The sequence below is a fragment of the Boleophthalmus pectinirostris genome, unplaced genomic scaffold (genome assembly GCF_026225935.1).
Source record: "Boleophthalmus pectinirostris isolate CB_2022bp ecotype Guang Dong unplaced genomic scaffold, ASM2622593v1 HiC_scaffold_23, whole genome shotgun sequence".
NCBI classification, from domain to species: domain Eukaryota; kingdom Metazoa; phylum Chordata; class Actinopteri; order Gobiiformes; family Gobiidae; genus Boleophthalmus; species Boleophthalmus pectinirostris.
In genome coordinates this window covers 14,844,189-14,866,408 of record NW_026571207.1, presented here as the reverse complement: position 1 = coordinate 14,866,408, position 22,220 = coordinate 14,844,189, and the positions used below count along the sequence as shown (strand labels likewise).

The 22,220-nt window shown below is 39.6% G+C and overlaps 3 protein-coding genes across 4 annotated transcripts; all 3 read right to left on the bottom strand.

Annotated features, from left to right (window-relative positions):
• Positions 1-291: 291 nt before the first annotated feature.
• LOC110159058 (uncharacterized) lies at positions 292-2,219 on the bottom strand. The gene is made up of 5 exons (XM_020923624.2): positions 2,201-2,219; positions 2,054-2,116; positions 1,928-1,972; positions 1,681-1,841; positions 292-1,053 (listed from the first exon to the last, which is right to left on the bottom strand). The coding sequence occupies exons 1-5, from the start codon at positions 2,217-2,219 to the stop codon at positions 292-294; spliced, it is 1,050 nt and encodes a 349-aa protein (XP_020779283.2).
• Positions 2,220-3,219: 1,000 nt separating this feature from the next.
• mcm7 (minichromosome maintenance complex component 7) lies at positions 3,220-9,508 on the bottom strand. The gene is made up of 15 exons (XM_020923479.2): positions 9,315-9,508; positions 7,487-7,566; positions 7,222-7,386; positions 7,020-7,144; positions 6,765-6,945; positions 6,562-6,699; positions 6,331-6,480; positions 6,115-6,229; positions 5,887-6,018; positions 5,711-5,794; positions 5,408-5,619; positions 5,065-5,330; positions 4,822-4,990; positions 4,006-4,115; positions 3,220-3,732 (listed from the first exon to the last, which is right to left on the bottom strand). The coding sequence occupies exons 1-15, from the start codon at positions 9,343-9,345 to the stop codon at positions 3,507-3,509; spliced, it is 2,184 nt and encodes a 727-aa protein (XP_020779138.2). The 5' UTR covers positions 9,346-9,508; the 3' UTR covers positions 3,220-3,506.
• A 625-nt stretch (positions 9,509-10,133) lies between these two features.
• Positions 10,134-21,988, bottom strand: LOC110159059 (cohesin subunit SA-1). Of its 2 annotated transcripts, none has more exons than XM_055159620.1 (32): positions 21,697-21,988; positions 21,398-21,514; positions 21,231-21,327; positions 20,829-21,038; positions 20,013-20,109; positions 19,787-19,863; positions 19,058-19,262; positions 18,835-18,986; positions 18,197-18,394; positions 17,846-17,944; positions 17,441-17,520; positions 17,044-17,151; positions 16,830-16,926; positions 16,410-16,512; positions 16,131-16,234; positions 15,738-15,830; positions 15,549-15,641; positions 15,284-15,484; positions 14,714-14,781; positions 14,550-14,637; positions 14,377-14,457; positions 13,732-13,824; positions 13,388-13,556; positions 13,176-13,309; positions 12,928-13,029; positions 12,666-12,799; positions 11,841-11,960; positions 11,092-11,276; positions 10,885-11,020; positions 10,609-10,704; positions 10,374-10,458; positions 10,134-10,289 (listed from the first exon to the last, which is right to left on the bottom strand). In XM_055159620.1, the coding sequence occupies exons 2-32, from the start codon at positions 21,442-21,444 to the stop codon at positions 10,239-10,241; spliced, it is 3,603 nt and encodes a 1,200-aa protein (XP_055015595.1). In that variant the 5' UTR covers positions 21,445-21,514; positions 21,697-21,988; the 3' UTR covers positions 10,134-10,238. The 2 variants fall into 2 exon arrangements, with proteins under 2 accessions (XP_055015595.1, XP_055015594.1); XM_055159619.1 differs by having other exon boundaries at positions 21,398-21,464.
• Between the last annotated feature and the right edge of the window lie 232 nt (positions 21,989-22,220).

Sequence of the window (22,220 nt, the reverse complement as noted above, 5' to 3'; positions counted from 1 at the left end):
GCTACTTGACATGTAAAAAATATCAAAATCATATTGGTACATCCTTAAATTATAGTATTTTACCACATTTAATGCATGAGCTTTAAGTTGGATCAATATGAATTTTGTATTCGATACTTGAAACAAATAGTGTATTCACAGTTGTGTTTACTTTGAAATGTCATTGAGGTCATATTCATAAACAGATCATCTTAACAGTAAATGTGGTAGGCTCTAGTAGAAACCTTTGTTTTTGACTTGTACATCATCCATGTTACGAAACAGTCTTTTTTTTTTTTTTATTATCGTGTCTTACTCAGCATCTTCTGAGGGCTCATCAGCAGGGTCCACAGGCTGGGGGTACTTAAAGCGGGCTGGGTCATACAGCTCATCCCTCGGGTCATATGGCAGAGGGTAGAAGTAGTGGTAAGGATATGGATACAAGGGAACTTTCTTTTCAATGGGAGCTGGAGGTTCTGGTTCCTCCACTGGCTCCTCTTTCTCTACCTTTGGAGGAGGTGGGGGTGGAGGCACTACCACTATCTTCCCTTTTACAGGCCGGGGTGGGTTGTCAATGAGGCAATCGGGATCCCAATAAGGGTCGCAGTCATACTCCATACCCTTCACCATAACTGCGGGAGGTGGAGGGGCCTTCTTTACCAGGACAGGGGGCGGTGGGGCAAACTTTTTGGGATGCTGGATGACTGGCACAGGCTCGGGGGCTTTCTGTGGTGTGCAGTGGGGATGGTAACGAGGGTCGCACAGCACTGGAACAGCACCGGTAGGCAGGTAAACGATGTGGGGTTTACACATGGGGTCTTTCGCGTTGCACAGGTATGTGACATCAGCCTGGGAGGCGAGAGGGGGAGGAGGGGGGGTCACCGGAGGGTCTGTGGGCTTTCCCTTCAACGGGGGTGGAGGGGGGAGCAGTTTGCACTTCTTGTCTGTGGCTGGGTCGCACATTAGCAGGGGGAGTCCTAGCTTGTTCTGGTAGTATGAGGCGTTGGGACCATATACATGCTCCAGGTATCTCATCTGTTGGTACAGCATACGCAGCTTGTCTGTCTCATACAACTGTAAAAAGAGTGGTATGAGGGTATTCTTACATGTTAGTGTAAAGGAAACATGATTATTCTGTAGCCGTTTTTAAAAGCTTGTGTCTCCACTCTCAGTATACTTTAACTAAATTAAAACTCAGAGTATATTGGTTTATACTTTTCAAAGGTAGGTAGCGTAGCAAAGAAGCATTACTTCAAAATAATATTACTCAAGTAGAAGTAAAAAGTAGTGGTCTAAGACATTACTCAAGAACACATGTACAAGTATTTGGGGAAACTATACTCAGTAAGAATAACTGTTTGGAAATAACATCTGATTTACAATTTAAAAGGACAAATCATTAAATAATGCATAAAATGTGGACATACTCGCAGTGGGAAGAGTAACCAAAACTTTTTTTTTTTAAGAGTACTGTTACTGTTACCAGAAATTCTGACTCTCTGATATTACTAAAAAAATGGTATTTGAAAACTACTCAAAGAAGTAAAAGTTATTCAAAAAGTTACTTAAGTAAATGTACTTCCTGCAAGTAATTTCACAAATACTCTCTCTTAAACTTAGTAGACAGCCAAAGATGGGAACTAGCTCCTGTCTGGCATTTTCACATTAATAATTTTGTTCAGTTAGACTGCATTCTCTTACCCCCTCTGTGTGACCAATACTGCTGTAATAGCGGTAGTACGCCTGGAAGTCAGGGTTGGACCGGTACCACTTGGGGTCCACATTACGCTTGGGTCTGGAGTGACTCAGAAAACCATTTGCTTCTTCAGAGTCTATGCTGACATGACCCACTGGAACCATCTCTGAATAAATAAACATGTAACAAGTAACACATTAGTAGACAAATAAAAAAGGTACAATCTTACAGAAGACTGGGTTAATATGGTACCTTCTTGCTTGATAACATTCAGTAGTGACTTGGCATCCAGAAGACCTACAGAAAAACATGATATTAATAGTTTACATTTACATTTTACATTTTATAACAGCACAAAAACAATTACTCAGAACAAACCTGGAAGCAAAAGCACACAGCATATTGCCAGCTTTAACACCGAAATCATCTTGAACCACCAATCTGAATAAATAAACAACCACAAATGAAAATAAATTCCTTTTGCAAATCTGGTGTACAAAATTAGATAAAAACTCAGTAGCTTACCTGGCCCAAGAGGCTGCATTGTCAGGCGAAACAGAGCAAGGATTTAAATACAAGCCTGTGTGTTGTCACAGAGCAGTATTTTCACTCAACCAATGAGATTTCTGTATTTTTGAAGCAAGAATCTGTCTCCTCCCCTCAGTAAATATGGTTAAACGTGGGGCTTTAGTCACCAATTAGGGATAAAACCCTCTGGTCCAGAGCAGCAAACCTGTAAAGTGCTACTTCAAATGAAAACCCCTTGTGAAGTCTGAGGTAAAAACTACCTGCTGTGACAACTGCTATGTTGAGGAAAAAACTGCCGACTAACGAGATAACTTTCCAGCCTTACAAAATGTTATATTTACCTATTTACTATGAAAGGGTGCAATACAACAACATGGCTAATGTTCTGAAATGCAACCAGATTTTACAGGGGTATTTTAGCTAAATTCAGCTCAAAATGGCATATTTTGAGCTGAATTTACATACAGTATAACCTTTGAACTACTAAAGGTTATATTGTATGTAAATAAATGAAGTCAAAGTATAAAGGGCTCACATGCTATTGTCTCATCTGTTACCCTGAGATCTGGTTAAAGGCTCAGAAGAGTCAATTTTGTAATATAGGATCTTTAAATGATTCAAAGCACTGGTCTACAGTATTGCTCCTTTAAGTGGATGAAAAATATAAAATAATGGCACTATATCAATTCAGTTCGTTCATCTGTTTAAAGCAGACAAATATTCTACTAGTATATTCTAGGATACTGTATGCTTATGTTGAGCAGGGATGTGATGATTTTAGAAACATTTGAACCAATTGTTCATGCACATAAAACTAGGACTGATATTTTCCTGCACATCACATTTCCTAAAATGCAGTTAACTACCTCTGACCAAATTATTACTTTGCAGGTTTTTACAGCCAAGACATAAATTCAAAGCGGGTACAGCAGTTTTGTTGTGGTGCTGCAGAAACAAACCAGGTGTTCATAAATTCACATGGCACACTTAAAAAAAAAATAAAAATAAAAATAATAGAACCTCTGAATCATTTTATTATAACCAGCCAGTCACAATACAAGGCTCAATGTCAAGTTCTAGCCCAAATACAATCATATTAAAATGTACAGGAATACTATCAAAACTTGGAAAGGAAATTGCAGTTGCGATACTTATGGCATACATATTTACAATAGTGACTTGTATTGGAATTTAACATAAAAAATAACAGGCATTCTTGCGAAGTATAAAAATGTCCCATTATTTCACACAATACAAAATTTCAGTTGAAATCAGTGAAAAACATTTCCAAAGTTCCACCAATTCAGACAAAAGTGATGCGAGTGCGTGTGTGGTTTATCTGCCACACATTCAGCTCCTCATACTCCTCCAGAGCCTCCTGGAACTGAGCGGGAGTGTAGCCCCGGGAGATGCATCTCTGCTCGGCTTCAGACATACGGACCATCCCTCCTGCACCTCCACGGCCTGCCACACCTTCTGTGGCCAGCTCCCTCACCAGGGAGAAGATGACATCAGCAGGTCTTTGAGTCCTATAGTCAAAGTGAAAAAAAACAAATGTAGCTCAAAAGTCAGTTTTTTTTTTTTTTTTTTAAACTAGAGTGACAAATCCTTCAGATTTTTATAATGCTGTTCCCAGGCTACCATGTGAACCTTTGCCTGTAAACCAATTTACTGCTTCCTCCAGGATACAGCAACTCTTGCAGCTAAATATGAGAAGCTCATAAACCTACTTGTGGAAAAGGCCACCTGTGCCTCATTAGGGTATTCAGTATGTCCCCAAATATGTAAAGCCCAAAACAAACCTTGTAGATATGGACTTGTCTGCCTGAAGTGAATCCTTGGACATTTCCATCAGTCTCATTGCTTCATTAACATCCTCCTTTTCCACTGTGTCCATCATACGGAGGCGAGCCTGAGGACAACAATTCATGTTTAGATGGGTGAAGGTGATGGTTAATGACCAACATAAAAAAGGTGAGAGCATTATCAAAGCTGCGTTGTGCCGGCACTGTCAGACCGAGACAAGTGCAATGCCCTCTAGGATGGCCAGCAATTGCCCAAGCCTCCGCCTCTCAACACCAGCTAGTCTCCATACTTCCATTACATAGCACAGAATTACGGTTCATGTCCAGCCGATCTGTCATTCATTCTAACCATGATCAGTTTTGCATGGGTTTGCACAGCTGCTCCTAATGCACACAGGCTGACTGCCCACCCTGCAAAGCTGACCAGAGCAAGACTAATAGTCAAAACTGCTTAGGAAGGCACTAAAGGTTGAATGAAACTCCTTTAATCTTGACTCAAAAGCTGGAGTTTGCCCTCTTGTGGTCAGAATGTTAATACATCTCCAGTCTGCCTGAAGTGCTGGTTTTGCAGTAGGGTAGATGACTACTACCTGCACAAACAGCACTTTTAGCAGCCAGGGACCAAAAGGAAGCACAAACATTAGTTTGATAAACTTGTAGACCTTTCACCAACGTAGGAAAGAAGTGCTCACATTGCAGTAGTACCCATTAATGCTACCTGCACTGTAAGCACTTTACCACACATTGGGATATAAACTTCAAAGCTTCAGCAATTGTTACAAAAACAATGGGGAAAAAAATGCAAATCCTCACCAGAGCAGTGGAAAGACGCAAAATGGACAGCAGAGTACGAGCGGAAGTGAAGGTGGTGTCTTTGCTAACGCGTGCCTCTTTCCTCATCTCAACATAAGCAGCGGTGATGTAGTCTGCCAGGTTCTCTGGTACCACAGGCTGTTTCTTCTTACAAAGAGCAATGTATCGCCTGGATGATATTTAAAACAAAATTGTCAAAAGGCATTTTTATATCATAGTGAAGTTGGGTTGGAGCTGACATACCTCATCAATTTCATGTCAATGGGGGTGAAGTGTGTGGGTGGTTGTCGGGAGTGTTGATGGACATAAGTGATGTGTTGGGCCAGGCGCAGATCTGCATCAGCATCTGGTTTGTCTTGAATCAACCACAGCAGATCAAAACGAGACAGCAGAGCGGCTGGGAGCTGGATGTTTTGTTCAATGGATTTCTTGGGATTGTAACGGCCATAGGCAGGGTTAGCTGCTGCAAGAATGGAGCAACGAGCATTCAGGGAGGTCATGATGCCAGCCTGCAAAGAAAAATGCATATAGTCAGAGTTGAGGCCTACAGTCTGCATCATATTTGCAGCAGTCTCTAGTCCCTTACCTTAGCAATAGAAATAGTTTGTTGCTCCATGACTTCATGAATAGCTGTGCGGTCAGCATCGGCCATCTTATCAAACTCATCAATGCAGCAAATACCCAAATCAGCAAGAACTAAAGCACCACCTTCCAAAGTCATTTCTCCAGTCAGGGGGTCACGCATAACCGCAGCGGTCAGACCAACACCTGATGAGCCACGTCCAGTGGTGTACTGGCCTGCAATCAGATTATAAATACTTTTTGTTCCTCTTCACAAAACGTGTATGCCAAGCCAAACTGTTTGGCACACTAATCTGACACTACTTACTTCGTGGAGCTAAACGGTCAATGTAAGACAGCAGCTGGGACTTTGCTACACCAGGATCTCCCATCAAACAGATGTTTATGTTGCCTGAGAGATCAAGAAGAAATGTTACATATTTATCATATTTATATTCTTTGTTTTGCTAGAGAAAATCTTAAGCCAATCAATTCTATCCTCACCTCTTATTTTCATGCCTTTAGGGGCCTGCTCAACACCTCCAACAAGGAGTAAAAGAAGAGCCTTTTTAACATCTTCATGTCCATAGATTTCTGGTGCAATGGATCCAGCAAGTTTTTCATAGAAGCCTTCATCTGCAAAAAAAATAAAAATTTTCAGGGAGATTACATTTCAAAATAATTGTTTCGGCATATTGTTTAAAACTGAATACTTTCTATTTGATGCATTACCTGTGATACTACGTAGCTCTTCCTCGCTCAGTTCCTCATTTCCAAGTTCGTCATCCTCAGTTTTATTCATGAGTATGATACTGTGCGCCTCCATATACGTTTCTGACAGCAGACCCTAATACAGTTAAAAAAAAGTCAAGTCAAAGTCTTTTAACAAACAACTGCACTGAACTTAAGATTCTGCAGGTAAACTACAATGAAGAAAAGGCATCTCACTTGAGTGGCCTGAGCAAAGCCTGTGCGCAGTAGTGGTAGGAAGACTCCTGTGATGGCCACGTGGTCACCAGGCTGAGCAAGGCGAGTGTTTTCCCCTCTGGCAAACACTGTCATACACCGTGGAATATTTCCCACAGGCACCTGGTCACTCTGGTCAGTCAAAAAGAACAACTCAGCATTTTTCAGTGAACAATGTTACAGTTGTAAATGCTATGCTGCCAGTACACTTACATGTTCTTGAATTTTTAGCTCTTGGAACTTGACAAATTTGGAGCCCCTGGTCTGAAGGTAGAGGCGCCCTCCAGATTTGTTGGTAACACACTCTTGGCTGGGGCACATCACAAGGGGCATGAAGGAGGGGGACTGGATCTGAGGAACAGGACAGTTAAATGCATGCCAACACCAGTAAACAGCATGCCTTCAGTTACACTTACAGGCTGATACGTCTCAGCGCCGCACTGGTCACAAGTGTAAGTTGCGACAGTCATCATTGGTTTGACCTCTGTGGCTCTGGTCACTATACCTCTGACGGTCACCAAATGCCCAATACTATCAGCTCGAACATCACGCACCACTTTATGTTTACCAGTGCTGGGAGCCTTAAAGTACACTTCGCTGGAAAGAAAAGTTCACATTTTAAAAAATATTTAGCAACAAGCTTGAGTAAATTGTAAAATCTACAAACATACAATCTCCTCATGAGCTCCGGTGGGTATTGGTTCCGTGGGTCCCGGGTGTCAGCTGGGTCACGCCCCCGTTGCTCCATCATTAGCCTGTGCTCAATGTATACATCCAGCGAGTCCTTGGCCACCACCTGGATAACAAACAAAAATACATGTCAACTGTGAATCCCTTAAAATAACCTTTAACTAGTTCATCTTATTGCCATACATCTTTCTCTTTATACTCTGGGAGCAGCTCATGAACAGCATCAGCTATGAGGCCACTGTAGCGTTTAGCGTTCTCACAAATGCTCTCCACCAGGTCAGGGTCCTCCTCAGCCACATCATCGAGGTCCACCTGAAGGGATACCTGCTCCCTATGGGCCAGAGCCACCTACAAAAACACAGCCATTAAGTTTCTGTACACTTTCAAAAATATAACAAGACAGTGAAATTTATGCTTATTTTCTCCAACTCAGAACATACACACTTACAAGTTGTGCTCCATATTTGAACTGCTTCTTCCCATTATCATCTTCTGTGTAAAACTCCTGCAGGAACCTCTTCAGCTTATCTGTAGGAAATATATATAACCAACATTAGTTTCAAACCATCCTATAACAAAGCAAATATAGTTATTCGGATTCGGCCCCTGGGCAGTGGGCCTATACACCATTAGATCGTTTGTTGTCCTGCTCCGACCCCCTTTGTTGAGTAACACGGCATCCTGTAATCTCGATGAGTCACTATTACCTTTAACGCAGCGTAAACAGCCCTGGATGCGCAGTACACTTTTATTTTCTGTACCCATCAATACTTTGGTTGGATACAACAAAAAGCTGTCACTATGCAGTAAAGACCTTAGATGATAGTGTAAACAAGACAGACGCACTCCGTGTTCGTTTGCGAAAGATACCCTACTTCCCGAAAGAACTACAACAACAAAAGCAATTTCCACAGAAAATCCCACAAAGACGATCTGAAAAGAACAAGAGGAATAATCCACTTACTTTAAGGCAATCTCTGCTGATGTGCGCTTGTACTTTATCATTTCTCTGCTCGAGGATGTTATTGTAAACAAAGCAGCACATGGCTTTGTGCCTCGCCACCCCAAAATCCCTCCGCCACCGTTCCGCTTTTAAAAGTAGTCCTTATTTAAATCATGGCTATGCTTTATTGCCACGATGAAATACTGGAGCAAGACATGTGGTATTGTTATGCAAAATTAGGCCATAATGAGAAGCAAAATAACCATCCATTAAGTTGGTGCAGGTGAGCAATCTAGCAGATATAATTTTGTTACTTTCAATCCTCATTATCTACTCCATAGCAATAATTTCAGTCTTGACAGGATAGTTGGATCGTCTTGCTGCTTTAATGTAATACTAGTGGAAAAAATTGTGCTCTACTGCCAAATTGATTTACAGGGACCTTGTATGACAGATCTAGTTTAAAAATTAGGTTAGTTTTATAACCCCTTCTGAGCTGTAGGGAGTGCATACTAGGGTAAAATGGCTGGTGTTAAGAGACCACAACAATCGCTCTCCAAACTTGAAAACCCAAGGAACCGGGCAGCCACATAAGGGCCCCACCACTGCAATAAGGTGTAAAGCCACGCACAGGATGATGATACACCTTGTGCAAGTCTAAAAAAGCGTACTGAAGTAACTACAGCAGGCAGCCCTTTTGTGCATTTATCACAACTTCACGCGTGCTAGTTTGGCTGCGCTCCTGAGCCCCACGCCATCGCCAACAAAGATGAGTGCGTAAACCTCTCATTGTGTGATTACTATGTCTATCACATGTCTTAGTCTGATCCAATTCAACGTCCCGTGGTGTTAGCTCAGACACTGGTCACTCTTCAAACTGAAACAGATCATTTTGGGACATGTGGCTGCTGCAAACACTGGCGCCTGCTCCTTTGTTTAAGAACATCCATCCGGGTCACTGCTCTCGGCGTCCGCACTCACACAGAGCTGATTACACAAGACGAGTGGAGAAAAGTTTCAATCTAAGAAATTCTTGCTCCCAAAAATCAATCAACCCGGTTTGTAAATGGAAAAAAACTAGTCGCCATTGATGAAGTATATAATTTAAAACTTTTGTCAATCAGAAATTTAAGTATACTCTCCACAGCATAGCGTTAAACTACAATGAACTACCCATAAACCAAGGCGATTTGAATAAACAGAATTACCACATGGCTCTGAAAACTACATAAACTTTTACCACGATTTCTGCTAAAATTGGGTGGACATGAAATACTTGAAATGCAGACAACCTGTTGCTGCCGTATAACAGTGAAGCATGCGAATACATTACCTTTCTCTGCCGCATAATCCTTACGAGCCATGGCTGCAACAGACGCGAAGTACAAAGATCAGAGGACAGATGCGCAAAAATAACAGAAAGTTGGTGAAATAGTGAGTTTTGTGCCGGTAATATGGACAAGACGAGCACTCATTCACACAAGTCCTCCCTGCAGCAGTGAGAAGTGGCGCCAGTGTGACGTCTCCCGCAGCCAATCGCGTGGTTTCATATGGCGAAAAGAGGCGGACTTTAAACATGGCGGGAAAACTGGGGGGCACGCTGTGTTACGTGATTTAGGTCACTTCCGCTGTGCTCGCGGCACTTGGCGCGAAAGTTGAGGGCATTCCTTTGAGTGATAAAAGGGACACAACCACACTGCGTCACAAAACTGAAACTATCAAGAGTCTATTAATCCATGAACCTATATGCACGTCAATGGTATTACTCATAAATCTATATTATTTTTTTACGTAAGGTTTTTGCTGCTTGCTTGCATTACTGCATAAAACATTTTGCTACGCCTGTTATTCAATGACATACTTTTTAAAATTTAATTATGTAATCATGAAATAATAATAGTAATAATGGTTGATGACAATTATGCATGTTTAATGAAATACAAAGTGCAACTCCAATTTAAACACATGCATTAGCTTTGTAGAACAATATATAATATCTTAAATTAATGTGTTGTAGAACAATGACAGGCTATATGTGTAATTAACATTAACAAAACATTAGACTGGACCAACTTCAACAAAACATTTAATCAGTGTTGCACATTTTCACATAAACATCATAGTCACTAGATACAGTAGCACCAAACATTTGAAGCAAGAGGTTAACGGATTATAGAGATTCAACAGTCAAACAAAAAACAAAGAAACAAAGCATAAGGCACATTTTGAACGAATTCCTGTTTTGGCCACAATATCATCAGTCAAAGAGTCCATCAAGGACACTTGGTGTTGTCTGAAGGTTGGACAGCTGATGAGAAAAGGCATTATGCTTTTGGTTACAAAGAGCAATTTATCTACAGTTTTTTTTTGTGTGTGTTTTTTTTTTATTTACCTGGGAGAAAATAGTGTGGTCACTGTCACTTTCATAATCCTCAATGTTAGGCTCCTCTTCTTCAACGTCGTCAATCAGAGACAGCCTGAAAAAAGACTTGTACATTGGTGTTTGTTGTGTGTGTACATATATACATATGTGTGTATACACATACATACATGCATACATACATACATACATACACACACACATATAAAATCTGTAATAAATGGAGTACTTCCTAAATGTGTCTTACAAAGTTAAACAGGAGTTCAGCTCAGTCTGTTCTGCAGTTCGCTGTCTTCTGGTCAGCTGGCGTCGCTTGGTTCTCTTGACTGCGCTCATATGTGACCTACAATGAGGGATTATGATGAGGTATAGAACTAAGCATTTTGGTTTGAAACATGTACAATACTTCTCACCCAGAAAAAGAGATATCACAGCAAAACCATTCTAAAAATACTAAGGTAAAAGAAATGTACCCCAATTTTTTACAAAACACTGTAAATTAACATGAAACTATCTTACGTACTCCTCCTCAGACTGTGGCTCCGTTAAATTGCTACCACTGTCCCAAGAGCCCAGAGCTTTGAAGGGCTCTTTTAGCACAGTAGAGGTGAGGACCGGAGTAGGCACAGAGCTGTGAAAACTGCTGTCCAAGGCCGACGCTGCCATAAAAAGACATACATTGTAATGTTTAAGATGTATGTTTCATTTAAAGTGCAGAAATACATTGTACCATTTGCTGTAGTTTTTCTGCGTTTTGGCACAGGACTATTGTGGGCAGAAATAGCTTCACTTTGCCTCCCTCCTTCTTGGTCACTGGGCTTAGAAACGACTCGAGCCTCCAAAGAACGCTGGTACATTCTCACAGATGACCAGCAGAGGGCAGCCTCAGGACACTCTGATTTCAAAAATGAGGCTCTAGAACATGAGGACAGGAGAGAGGACAAATAGTCTAACTTTTGATGATCTTTGCGTTTTGCAATTGGTATGCTAGTAAGAATCTCAATAAAAATACCACCATTGAAAATGAATAGTGTTACGGTCAAAGTGTCCAAATAAAACAATGACCACATGTTATATTAGCTGACAAATCCTTATAATCTAGTAAATTTATTCATATCTAACAACAGGAAGGTGCAGTTAGTGAATGAGTATAAGTGAAGATTTGGCTTTTTGGTATTTATATGTAAAAAGCCATATTAAACTCATAATTTATAAGTTTAATCTGTCTTTATATAAATACATAGAAGTTTTCTCTGCATAAATATTAGTTTTTTTGTAGTATCTCCTATGCAGTTAATTGCAGTTATATAGAGATACATAATAGTTTTGAAAGTCCCATGTTCCTTTTTTAATCAACTGATGATCAGCAGGACATGTCTTAAATCGACCAAGAATTTCTTTAGTCGACTCCAGCCCTATGAGAATGATAGAATGATTATATGAGAATGATTATAATTTTAATGAGTGAGTATTGCTAACAATTGAGCACAGTCCTTTGGCAGCAGCTTGAAACTGAACTCGCTGAGGACCTCTAGGAAAGTCACATTGTGGAGTTCCTTTTCTTCTTGTGAGGCATGAAATGCAAAGCGGATACCATCCCTAAAAAGCAAATCCATCATGTCAGAATAATTCAGGAAATTCAGCTTTATATGGGAAAAATAGCTACATTATTACTCTGTAAACCAGCGGTGTCAAACTCATTTTGGTCCGGGGCCGTATGCAACCTACTTTGAAGTCAAAGGGGCCAGATCAGAAAACATGGCATATATACCCCAAAAACAGCATTAAGTTCAAATATTTGTGTAGAGAAACGCAAATCTATTACAGAAATCTTTTTTAATTGATGAACTATTTCTTGTACAAAGTATTATAATACTATGAACAACCTGAAATTTTAACAAAAATGCAATTTCAACACAATGTTTTAACATTAACTTGTATGCAAATAGGAATAAGTAAAATTTTCTTGGAAAATCCTGCACTCGGCATCTACTTTTCTTATTTTTGACATATTGCTGATGTGGGTGTCACGGTCAACACTCGATCGTCCTTTAAGAGCATTTGGAAAGAGGCAAGTCTTCATTTGTGCTGCTCTGGTGGGAGGGGCCAAGCACAGAGGTGCTGGAAATGCTGCTATATTAAGCAGCGCAGAAAATTACCAATATTTTAATAGGAAATATAATTACAATATTTTAGTAGAAAAATCAGTCAAGGGCCAGATTAAAGGTCTTGGAGGACCGGATCCAGCCCCCGGGCCATATATTTGACATTCCCGCTTTAATCTATAACAAATATTTTGCTCACATATGCAATGCCACCAGTGGTTTGCGGGCATGATGCAGATCAATGCCAAAACTCATAGCCAGCCTTTTGGCAAGATCCCGAATCTCGCTCATATCTTGTTTGCTGCGCGCCTCCATAAGCATCTCTGAGAAAAGCTGTAAACGCACATGCATAATTATAGCACATGAGATTCATACGTAAATGTCTGCATTAGTAATGACCTAATTAAAAACAGAAACACTAAATAAAGTGCAATTCTCACTACCATTAAGGAAAGTATTACCTGCTGTAGACTGAGGCAGACAGTCTTTGCACTCTGCACAGGATTGATGAGCTTGGTCCTGCTTATTGTCTCCTTAATGATGTCGCCATAGTCTTTATAGTACTAATAGAGGGGAAATTATCACACTCCACCCTTTTACATTATGTCCTCCTTCTCAAAACTTAAAATTAAATGGCATGATTAAGTTAACAAGACAAATCCATCATTATATACACTACAAAAAATGCTCTATTAATTATTCCTCAAACCTTGCTGTAGTATTTAAAGATGTCAGTCACTGCTGGTAGGTCAAAAACCCCATAGATAACTAGTTTGCAGTAGCCAGCCAGATGATTGCGCTTCCTGTGAAGTTGGATTATCTTCATCTCTTCTTCAACTTCTCCTACAAACACAAAAATACAGGGTCACTAAAGAAGAGTCAAAGTGAAATATGTGCAATTGTAATTTTGATCAACTGTACCACTGAATTTGTCATCATCATTGTCAGTGAATACATAATCCAGGAGGAAAGCAGCCATCTCTGAGCGCAGGGAGTCTGAGGGCCGGTGCACCAGTGTCTGCAGCACGGGGTCAGAGCGTACAGAAGACTCACTGAAGAGCAGCAGCAGGTCACATAGGAGCTCAAACGCCTGCAGACAAGACAACACACCAATCTGAACTGATCGACGAATCACATGCACTTACCAGTATAGAGGAGACTATAACATATTGCCATAGATATATATTTAGATACACACCACGTTTCTAAATAAGGGACTATTTGTTACTCCCTTCTTAATCATCTAAATATAATTAAGCACTCACCTGATTTCTGATCTCAGCCTGAGCCACAGACAGGCAGCTTTGGCTGACTTTACAGAAGGAGCGGACTTGTCTTTTAAGGATCTTCATTTCTGCCTATGCAGGGTATAGTCAAACAAAAAGTTTTTAAGGACCATTTAAGACTGAACAATTAGATTCAAAATTTTAAAATTAAGGCGCTAAAAGGAAAAAAATTAAGTAGAACAACAAAAGATTCTTCCATCCTTTGTAATAGAAAAGCTAACTGACTATACCCTCACCCTCAAAATTCATATTTTCTGTTATTCTTAAATTATGACATTAGCATTCAGATCTGATGTCAGTTAATCCTGAGTATTATGCCCCATTTAATTTAGGTTCCAGTGGCGCTCCATTCTGTATTTTTAACATTCTGATGACGTAGCATGATCATTTAAGTCAACAAATTGAGACACCTCCTCTATGTAAGCTTATGTCTGTATCCACCAAAAAAATTGCTTTTCTAATTGCCCTGTGTGTGTGCAGCTGGTGTACAACTGACACATGTACAGAGAGGCCATGGGTCAGCTGTGATGTAGGGGAGCTTTTACTTTATTCAAATCTGTGTCACGCAACATTAAGCAAAGCAAAGCATCCAAGGGTAATATATATTAGTAGAGTAGGCTGAACCTGTTTAGGTGTGGAATTGACTGCATTGACTTTGGCCCACATCAAATGAAAAGCTGCACATCTCAGTGCAGGGACCACAAGCTGCAATGTAAAATACAAAAGGAAAAAAAGCAAATTATTGATTGACTCAGAAATAAGTAAATGTATTTAATTTAGCTTAAAAATGTAGTTACCTCTACTTCCAGCTGTTCAGTCTCCACTCTGTTGTTCAGGAGCTGGAGGCAACCATCAAAGAGCTTCCAAGCAGTGGGATCTATAGCACTGAAAAGGCAAACCAATGCAGATATATGCACATATACTATACTGTTTGGTATCAAAGCTCTGTGTTAATGCTAACCAGCTCAAAGCTCCAATCCTCTTCAAGGCAATGGCAGCACTATATACATCATCTTCATCAGCACTTCCCTATACAGGAACATATTATTTCAGTATCAAATATCGTATTGTACTGTTAACCTGTAAAAAAGGCAGGGCGATAAGACAAAAGATTATTCATTTCTTTTTTTCATATTGATAAGTCACAATTGATGAACTCTGCTCCAAACCACATGATTTTACTGGCAAAGGATTGGCTGTAGTCCCTTTTATTAAAAAGTCTGAACCTGACCGTTAGAAACCTGACCGTTACAAATTTGAATCGAGACGGAGATTTCTATTTCTCAATTAAATGCTTGAGTCTTTAAAATTGAGACATTTACAGCCAAATTTGTCAGTAAAAGCATGTGAGTTCCGACTCTAGACTCTTTAGAGGAAGAAATTTGACAGGTTTTGGTGTTAAATGACAAATCTGTCTTGTTTATGTTCATAAAATTAATATTGATGGCCAAATAAACTGAATTGAAAAATTTGATCAATCAGTATCATTTCACCGAGCCCTAATACAAATCGCAATGGCTTTTTGCATTACCTGTAGTAGCTCATTCAAGTAGCTGTTGAAGCAGTCTGTGAGGGTATCCAGTAGCTGACTAAAAGTGGTGTGAGCATGTGAGGAGAAGGTGTAGCGGTCTGAGCACAGACTGTTGGCCAAATGTGCACACGCCTCCAACACGGCCGCATCTGTGTGCTTCTCCACAATGCCACAGACCTGAGCCAGGAGCTGGTCCAAGTGCTGAACAGACATATATTACAGTATTTCTGTTTTTCTGTAGTTTTTTCTGTAGGTTTGAGCTTACATTTAGCATGCCTTGAGCATTGCTGAACAACTCCAGATCGAAACAGAGAGGAATCTTCAAGAGTAGGGTCACTTTTGCGGCATCTGCCGAGTACTGCAGAGGAGAAAATGCCACAAAAATAAAAAAAAACTATTTCAGATAATGGTGCCAGTATTTTCTTTGTCAACCAAACAAAATGACACTGTTTACCTTTGTTAATAATTGAGACAGCAGAGGAATGAAATGAGCTGTGATGCGGCCTCGATCCTGCTCTTGGATCTTCTTATCCTTCATACTCAGAATCTATACCAGTTGAACACATTGATCATTTTTTGTAAATAAATATTAAAACGTGCTCTATGTGGCTTTTTAGTGGAGGATCTGCCACCTGCTTGTTTCCACAGAAATATATACTGTACTTTGCCTGGAATATTTCACAGCATGTATTAAACTTATCTGCCTCCATGGACAATAGGTAACACTATAAAGCCAAATATCAGGCCAGTTCTTCCCCAAGGAGACAAGTAGAGCTCCCACCAGAAATGTTAGATAATGTACCTTTAGTACCCCATTATAAATATATCAAGTATATGGTGTTCATACCTTTTTGCCCTGTGTTCTCCCAACAGGTGGTGTAGCCTGTGATGCCCGCTGAATGGCACATACCATCAACTCAATCAGGGCCCCCTCCTCCTCATCCAAAATACCTGACATTAGGAGAGGTGGAAAGGGGCAGAACTGAGTGGGTGGTGTGTACGTAGAGTCAGGAAGGAAACATAACAGACAGTTGGGAAAGCTACTGTTGGCAATGCAGGACATGTGATATATATATTTTAACTGCATCCTGTTCCACTGAAAAGTAACCTAATACTTGATCATCACCGGTATCAGAAAGAAGATATGCAGTCATAGTCTCCCAGTCTCTCAGCTCTGATCCAGCCACATTCCAAAGGCTGTCCACCAGGTATGCACCGTGCTCTTGACACTAGACAAAAGCAAAGTAAGCAGCATTTTCATTAGAGTAATAATAAAAAAAAAATCACAGATATGTTGTTCCTTTGGAACATTTCCCATGGAGATAAATACATTTTATGCCATATTGTGGAATATTTAAACCAAAGTGTGGTTTTAATGTTCTATATCCAAAGAATCATGCAGGAGACATGCCACAACCACAAAGTTACATACTGTACACTTATACTGTATACATATTTTAAGTGATATGGCTCATTCCATTGACAGCAAGATTAAGATTCTGAATCCAAGCGATTAAACTTTTGTTTTTTGCAGTGTAAAACTTACTTTACTTTGGATGTAAAAAGCTATCATCATCTGAATAAAGGCAGCATTGTCACTTTTACAACTCTCCTGATTTTGTTCAGCATACATCATTTTAATTCTGAGGAAAGCACAAAGAAAATTTTGTAACGATACAAAATAAATTGATATTGACAAGATGTCTTTGCTAAAGCAAGAGAAGTTTTTTTATTATGTAAACGTATTGAACAAATGGAACCTGTGGTAAAGGAAGTTGCCAGCAGCACAAGCCAAACCCCGATGAGAAGCATATACAAGAGGATAGATGTGACCATGCTCATCCTCCTTCAGGCCCTCCTCTGTGTTCCTGTATGTAATAAGATAGGCTAAATATAAATCTAACAGGTACAACCCCCCTCCCAACCAGTACAAAAGGAATGTATCTGGACATGGTTTATTTAGTACAGTAGTTTTTCTTTTCTAATCCAAAGTATGAGTCAGCGTTGCAAGTTGACAGAAAACCTGAGAAAATCATGACTCAAATATGAATCACTGGTGGATATGACAAAGAGTGTTATCACAGCCATGAATCAGTAGTTTTATAATAGATCATGTGAAGACAGTAACATGCATTTTTTAAGACAGAAAAATCTCACTGTTGGATCAGCAGCAACAGATTGACCACTTCCAATGCCACATCTGGTTCCTTGTCCAGTACCATGCTGAGGATCCTCTCCTTAGCACACACAAAGCAATAATAAGCATAATACACATATTTACACTGCACAGCTATGGAGAAAGCCTTTACCAACTGACGCACATGAGACTTGAATGAGGTTTTTTTTTTTGGTAGATTATTAGCGCTGGGAACGCTATAGCAATTAGCGCTTCCAGACAAAAATGAGAGCATACAACTCACATGAGTGACATACAAAGAATGGAACAAAACAGACATGGCTTCAAGAGTACCAGCGCTTGAACAATAGATGAAAAAGAGACAGTCAGACAGAAGCAGAAACAGGCAAATGAAGGGTCTGGCTAATCCACCGGGTATGGTTTACTTTAAATCTGCTGGTGAAAAGCTCCAGGCGACCAATGAACTCTTTCTCTCGGTACAGACCCTTGAGGGCACGCACACACTGCAGACGCACTGGACTTTGCTGTAACACAAATAATATAACAACCAGCACATTTTACATTCAGCATACACTTTCATACAGTACAAAGCTTTTAATGTTTAACATTATTATTTCTATTTGTGCTTATACCCTAAAACTTGCTATATATCAACAAAGTTCTGCATTTTAGCAGAATGAATGTATTAAATATTATTAGCCAAGTCATGGTGTAATCTGAAACCCAGCAACTGACTGAAGGCACATTTTCTCCAGTGTGAATATATTAGAGTAAACCTGGTCATGAAGAGTCCAGCCCAGGTACTTGAGGCATCCATCGTTGAGGAAGTCCTCCGGGTCAGTTTTCAGCCACATTCCCAGTTCCTCAATACAAGCCGCACGGATTTCAGGCAGCTTGTCCCGATAGCGATGCACAAACACTCCACGGAACGTCGCATTCATTAGGGAGGACAGCTCTTGTCTATTTTCATGCATCTTTATACATTTTGGAACAAACAGAATATATGTTATGAATTGTTGCCAGTAATGATATAATAATTAAAAAGGCCCTGTATCTGGTTTTCCTAAGTATTTGAGCAAAATGTCTTGCCTTGTTCAGCTATTGTATTGTGCCCAAGTAATTTCCCTCATGGATCAACAAAGATTGTCTAAGTCTAAGTGGGTCAAAATATTTCCACGGAGAGATGTCTACATTTAAATATAAAGCATTTTATTGTTCGATAATTAGGAGGTGTGTGTTAGCATGCTAGTTGTAATTACCTTTCCAGTGACGGCAAAACTCTGATTAGTGAAAAGCACTTATAAACTAATTGTGGTGAATAATCATGATGCATGGAATGAATAAGGTAAGTGAAGAATAACTTTGGATCACTGCAAACTGCAAAAATCTGGTATAACAGCAACTATGCTTATACCTGACTTAAGGTGGCCTGAAGCTCCTCTAGTCTTTCAGGGGCTTTTTCAAATGGTGTCTTACTGTTCTCAATGTCATACTGTCGCTGAATGGTCTGTATTTGAATTGACAAGACAGCAGCAACCTCGACCAGCCCTGTCATCAACTTCATGGCTGTCAAGGAATAAAAAAGTAGACAAACGTTAAGATTTCTGTATTTTCTGAACTGTGACTTGTGTACTTACCAAGCAGAGTGCTGGTGTGTCTAAAAGCTCTGACCTGAGAGTCCGACAGACCAGTGAGCAGAGCCAACAATGAGGAAAAGAGGTATTCATCATACACAAGACTGTTACGACAAGACTGCACCAGAACTTTGGCAAATTCACACAAACTGGCTTTGAAGCGCTTTAATTGGGATCCTGGGGTAGACAGTGGATAGTTCACTGATTCCTGAAAGGACAAGTAGCAAAGGATAAATAAATCATAAGACAGTATGTATTGTTATTAACTCGACAACTATAACTATGTATTTTATGGGTGTGAAAGAGCACATAATTTCTTCAGGATTTTTGCTAATGAGGAAAACTCAAAGGCTAACCCTAGACAGCACTCAAAATGTATTGGTGCACTATCATACATTTTCTAGCGGGGAGCCAGATTTGCCAATTCTACAGTGTATGTATTTTTACTTTCTATCTTGTTCAATTACAGGTGTTTATGATGCTAAAAAAAAAACATTTCACTGTGATGCTGTTGTCATTACTTACAGGTGGAGAAGCATCTCCAAGGAAACAATAAGATGGCAAATCCTCCACCAGAAAGTTACATATTGCACCTTTACCATTATGGAGATTAGACTTCATTGATAAAATTTTTTTTTTAAAAATACAATAATTCCCTGACTTAAGTGGCATTTAATTTCAACTGAAGCAATAAGAAATAGTGAGTGAGAGATAATGAGTGTCTTCCCTCACCTCATTGAACTCTTTGGTCAGGGTACTTATAATCTCTGCATTTTGCATGCTGCTGAACATCTCGTCAGTAACCACACCTGTAAGGAACGAGAACAGTACAAAGCAAGTATAGCATTTATTTGAATCAAGTAATTGGCAGAGGGAAAATACAACAAGACCACCAAATGGTATGACCAGAAGTGAGACAATGTGTGTGCTGACCTTTGACCCAATTTTAATCACTGACCTTTACATCCACACGCCTGAACAATAAAGTTGACAAGCACCAAAAGTCCTGCCTCACGACTCTCCTTGTAGTTGTCCAACCACTCGTCCACCACCGTCTTTGTAATGACAGTTGCAAAAGTTAGTATGACTAGAGCTGCACAAACTTTTGCCATATAAAGGACATCTTAAGTAGCCACCAATAAGCAATAAAAAAAAAAATATATATATATATATACACACTTTTACTTGTAACTTTCCATATGAATCACAACAATGATTGTTATGTGTATGATTAAGCTGTTATGTAACATAGCGAGTGTTGTATTCAGGGTTGTGCAAATGATCACATTTAAATTTAGATCAACATTAAATAATTTCTAATTGTTAATATGATTGGGTCTTTTTAATTAAGAGGTCTAAGTACGATGGAAAGTAAACAATTAACAGTCAAAACAAAGTGCTATATCTTTTGAATGGTGAACCGTCCTCAAAATGGCACCATGTAACAGGAAGCTGAAACCCACAAAATAAAAGCAAGTTGTGACTAATCAATATGAGGTACAAAAAAAAATTAACTTTTTTGTCACATCACTCAGTTCTAACTGTAGCCATTTTTCATTTTTTTTGAAGGACATAACACCAACCACTGTCTTCAAAGCCGAAAAAGAAACCTCCCCTTGCCTATCAAAGGACATTCTGGAGGGTCACATCCATCAGCCAGTGACAGCACATGATAATCACCTCCACTGTTGGCTTTGAGGGCTTATTCCTCTTCAGCATTCAGTTATTTGTCCACAATTACAAGCTGTAATAATGTCTTTGCATTTTTGCTTACCACCATGGCACCCTTCCCAGAGAGCACTGCATTATAGATAGTCTCTGCAGTTATACTCTGGTTAGCAGTTCTGGCTCTGGTCACAGGTTGAGAAGACGCCTGCCTGGATTTCCCCCGAGAGGGCTTCTGTGTTGGAATATCCACAGTGGACACAGAGCTGATAGAGGGAATGGACACCTCCCTCAGAGCATGCCGGGACCACTTGGTTGGCTGTGGATGAAAGGGGACAGAAGGGCAGCTCAGCAGTGGGCACTGAGAGAATTGATCCAACTGACCATATTACAAACAGCAAGGGCAGGGTAAAAGAGTAAGACCATCTTTAATATTTGATTTTTTTTAGACAGAACAAATGCACATTATTGAAACTGGAGAACTAACATACAAAGATTTGAAATATGTTACCTGTATCCACTGCTCTGAAGACTTTTTTCGCTTAGCAGTCTTTAGTTCATCCTCATAGTCACTACCTAAGTCTGACATGTCATCCAACTCATCAAGACTATAAGAAAGGAGAGGAAGCATTACATTTTACAGTCACTTTTAAATAGCAATGATCCTTGATGAGTTACCGGTCTACAGCACTGTCGCTGTCTGCTGGGGTTCTTGATTGGTCCATCTTAGGGTAAATAATCCTTGCTTTAAAAAAGATGGGGAAAAAATGTACCACTTGCCTGCCTGATTCTCTGCTAAAAGGGAGGAATATAAAACCAAATGATAGGGGAACATGTCACTTGCATGTCTTAATTTTAGTTAAATCTTTCCCTGGCATTGCATTCTTTAGCCTGTTGTTAATAATTACAATATATAGCGAATTTAATAAATACAGTCAAAATAGTGAAGAAGGTCAAGTTAACGATTAATAAAATACCTGTTTTTGAAGATGTTTGGCGATGACTCTTCAAATAGTTTTTCTTCTGGGGCGCCGAAAATGTTTTACACGAACAACAAAAACGCGCGAAAATTCGCAATATTCTTCAAATTGATTGGCTGGTGTGTTTGTGGTCTTGGCCTGACACGAGCCTTGAATATTATTTGTTATAAATCCGATTTTGTCGACACTGTACTATTAAGTCATACCAGTATTCTTTGGTTTGCTAGTAGCCAAAATAGTTAACTTCTTAAATGTTTCAATATTTTGGTTTTGATTTTGTGAAGGGATCCCAGTCTATGAGCGAACCAGAGTAAGAACAACTTCTGCTTTCAAAATAAAATCCCCCGTTTAGATCATTAGTGATTTTAAGTTATTGAAGCAAAAAAAAACATGAGTATAGCATCGATGTTTCAAACTAAATGCAACATTTAGTGTATTAAAATTTATTAAAAAGGCGCGGGAAGAAATATCTGGAAAATTTTCGTATTCTGAAGTTACCACATCCGGTTCTAAAGCTGTAC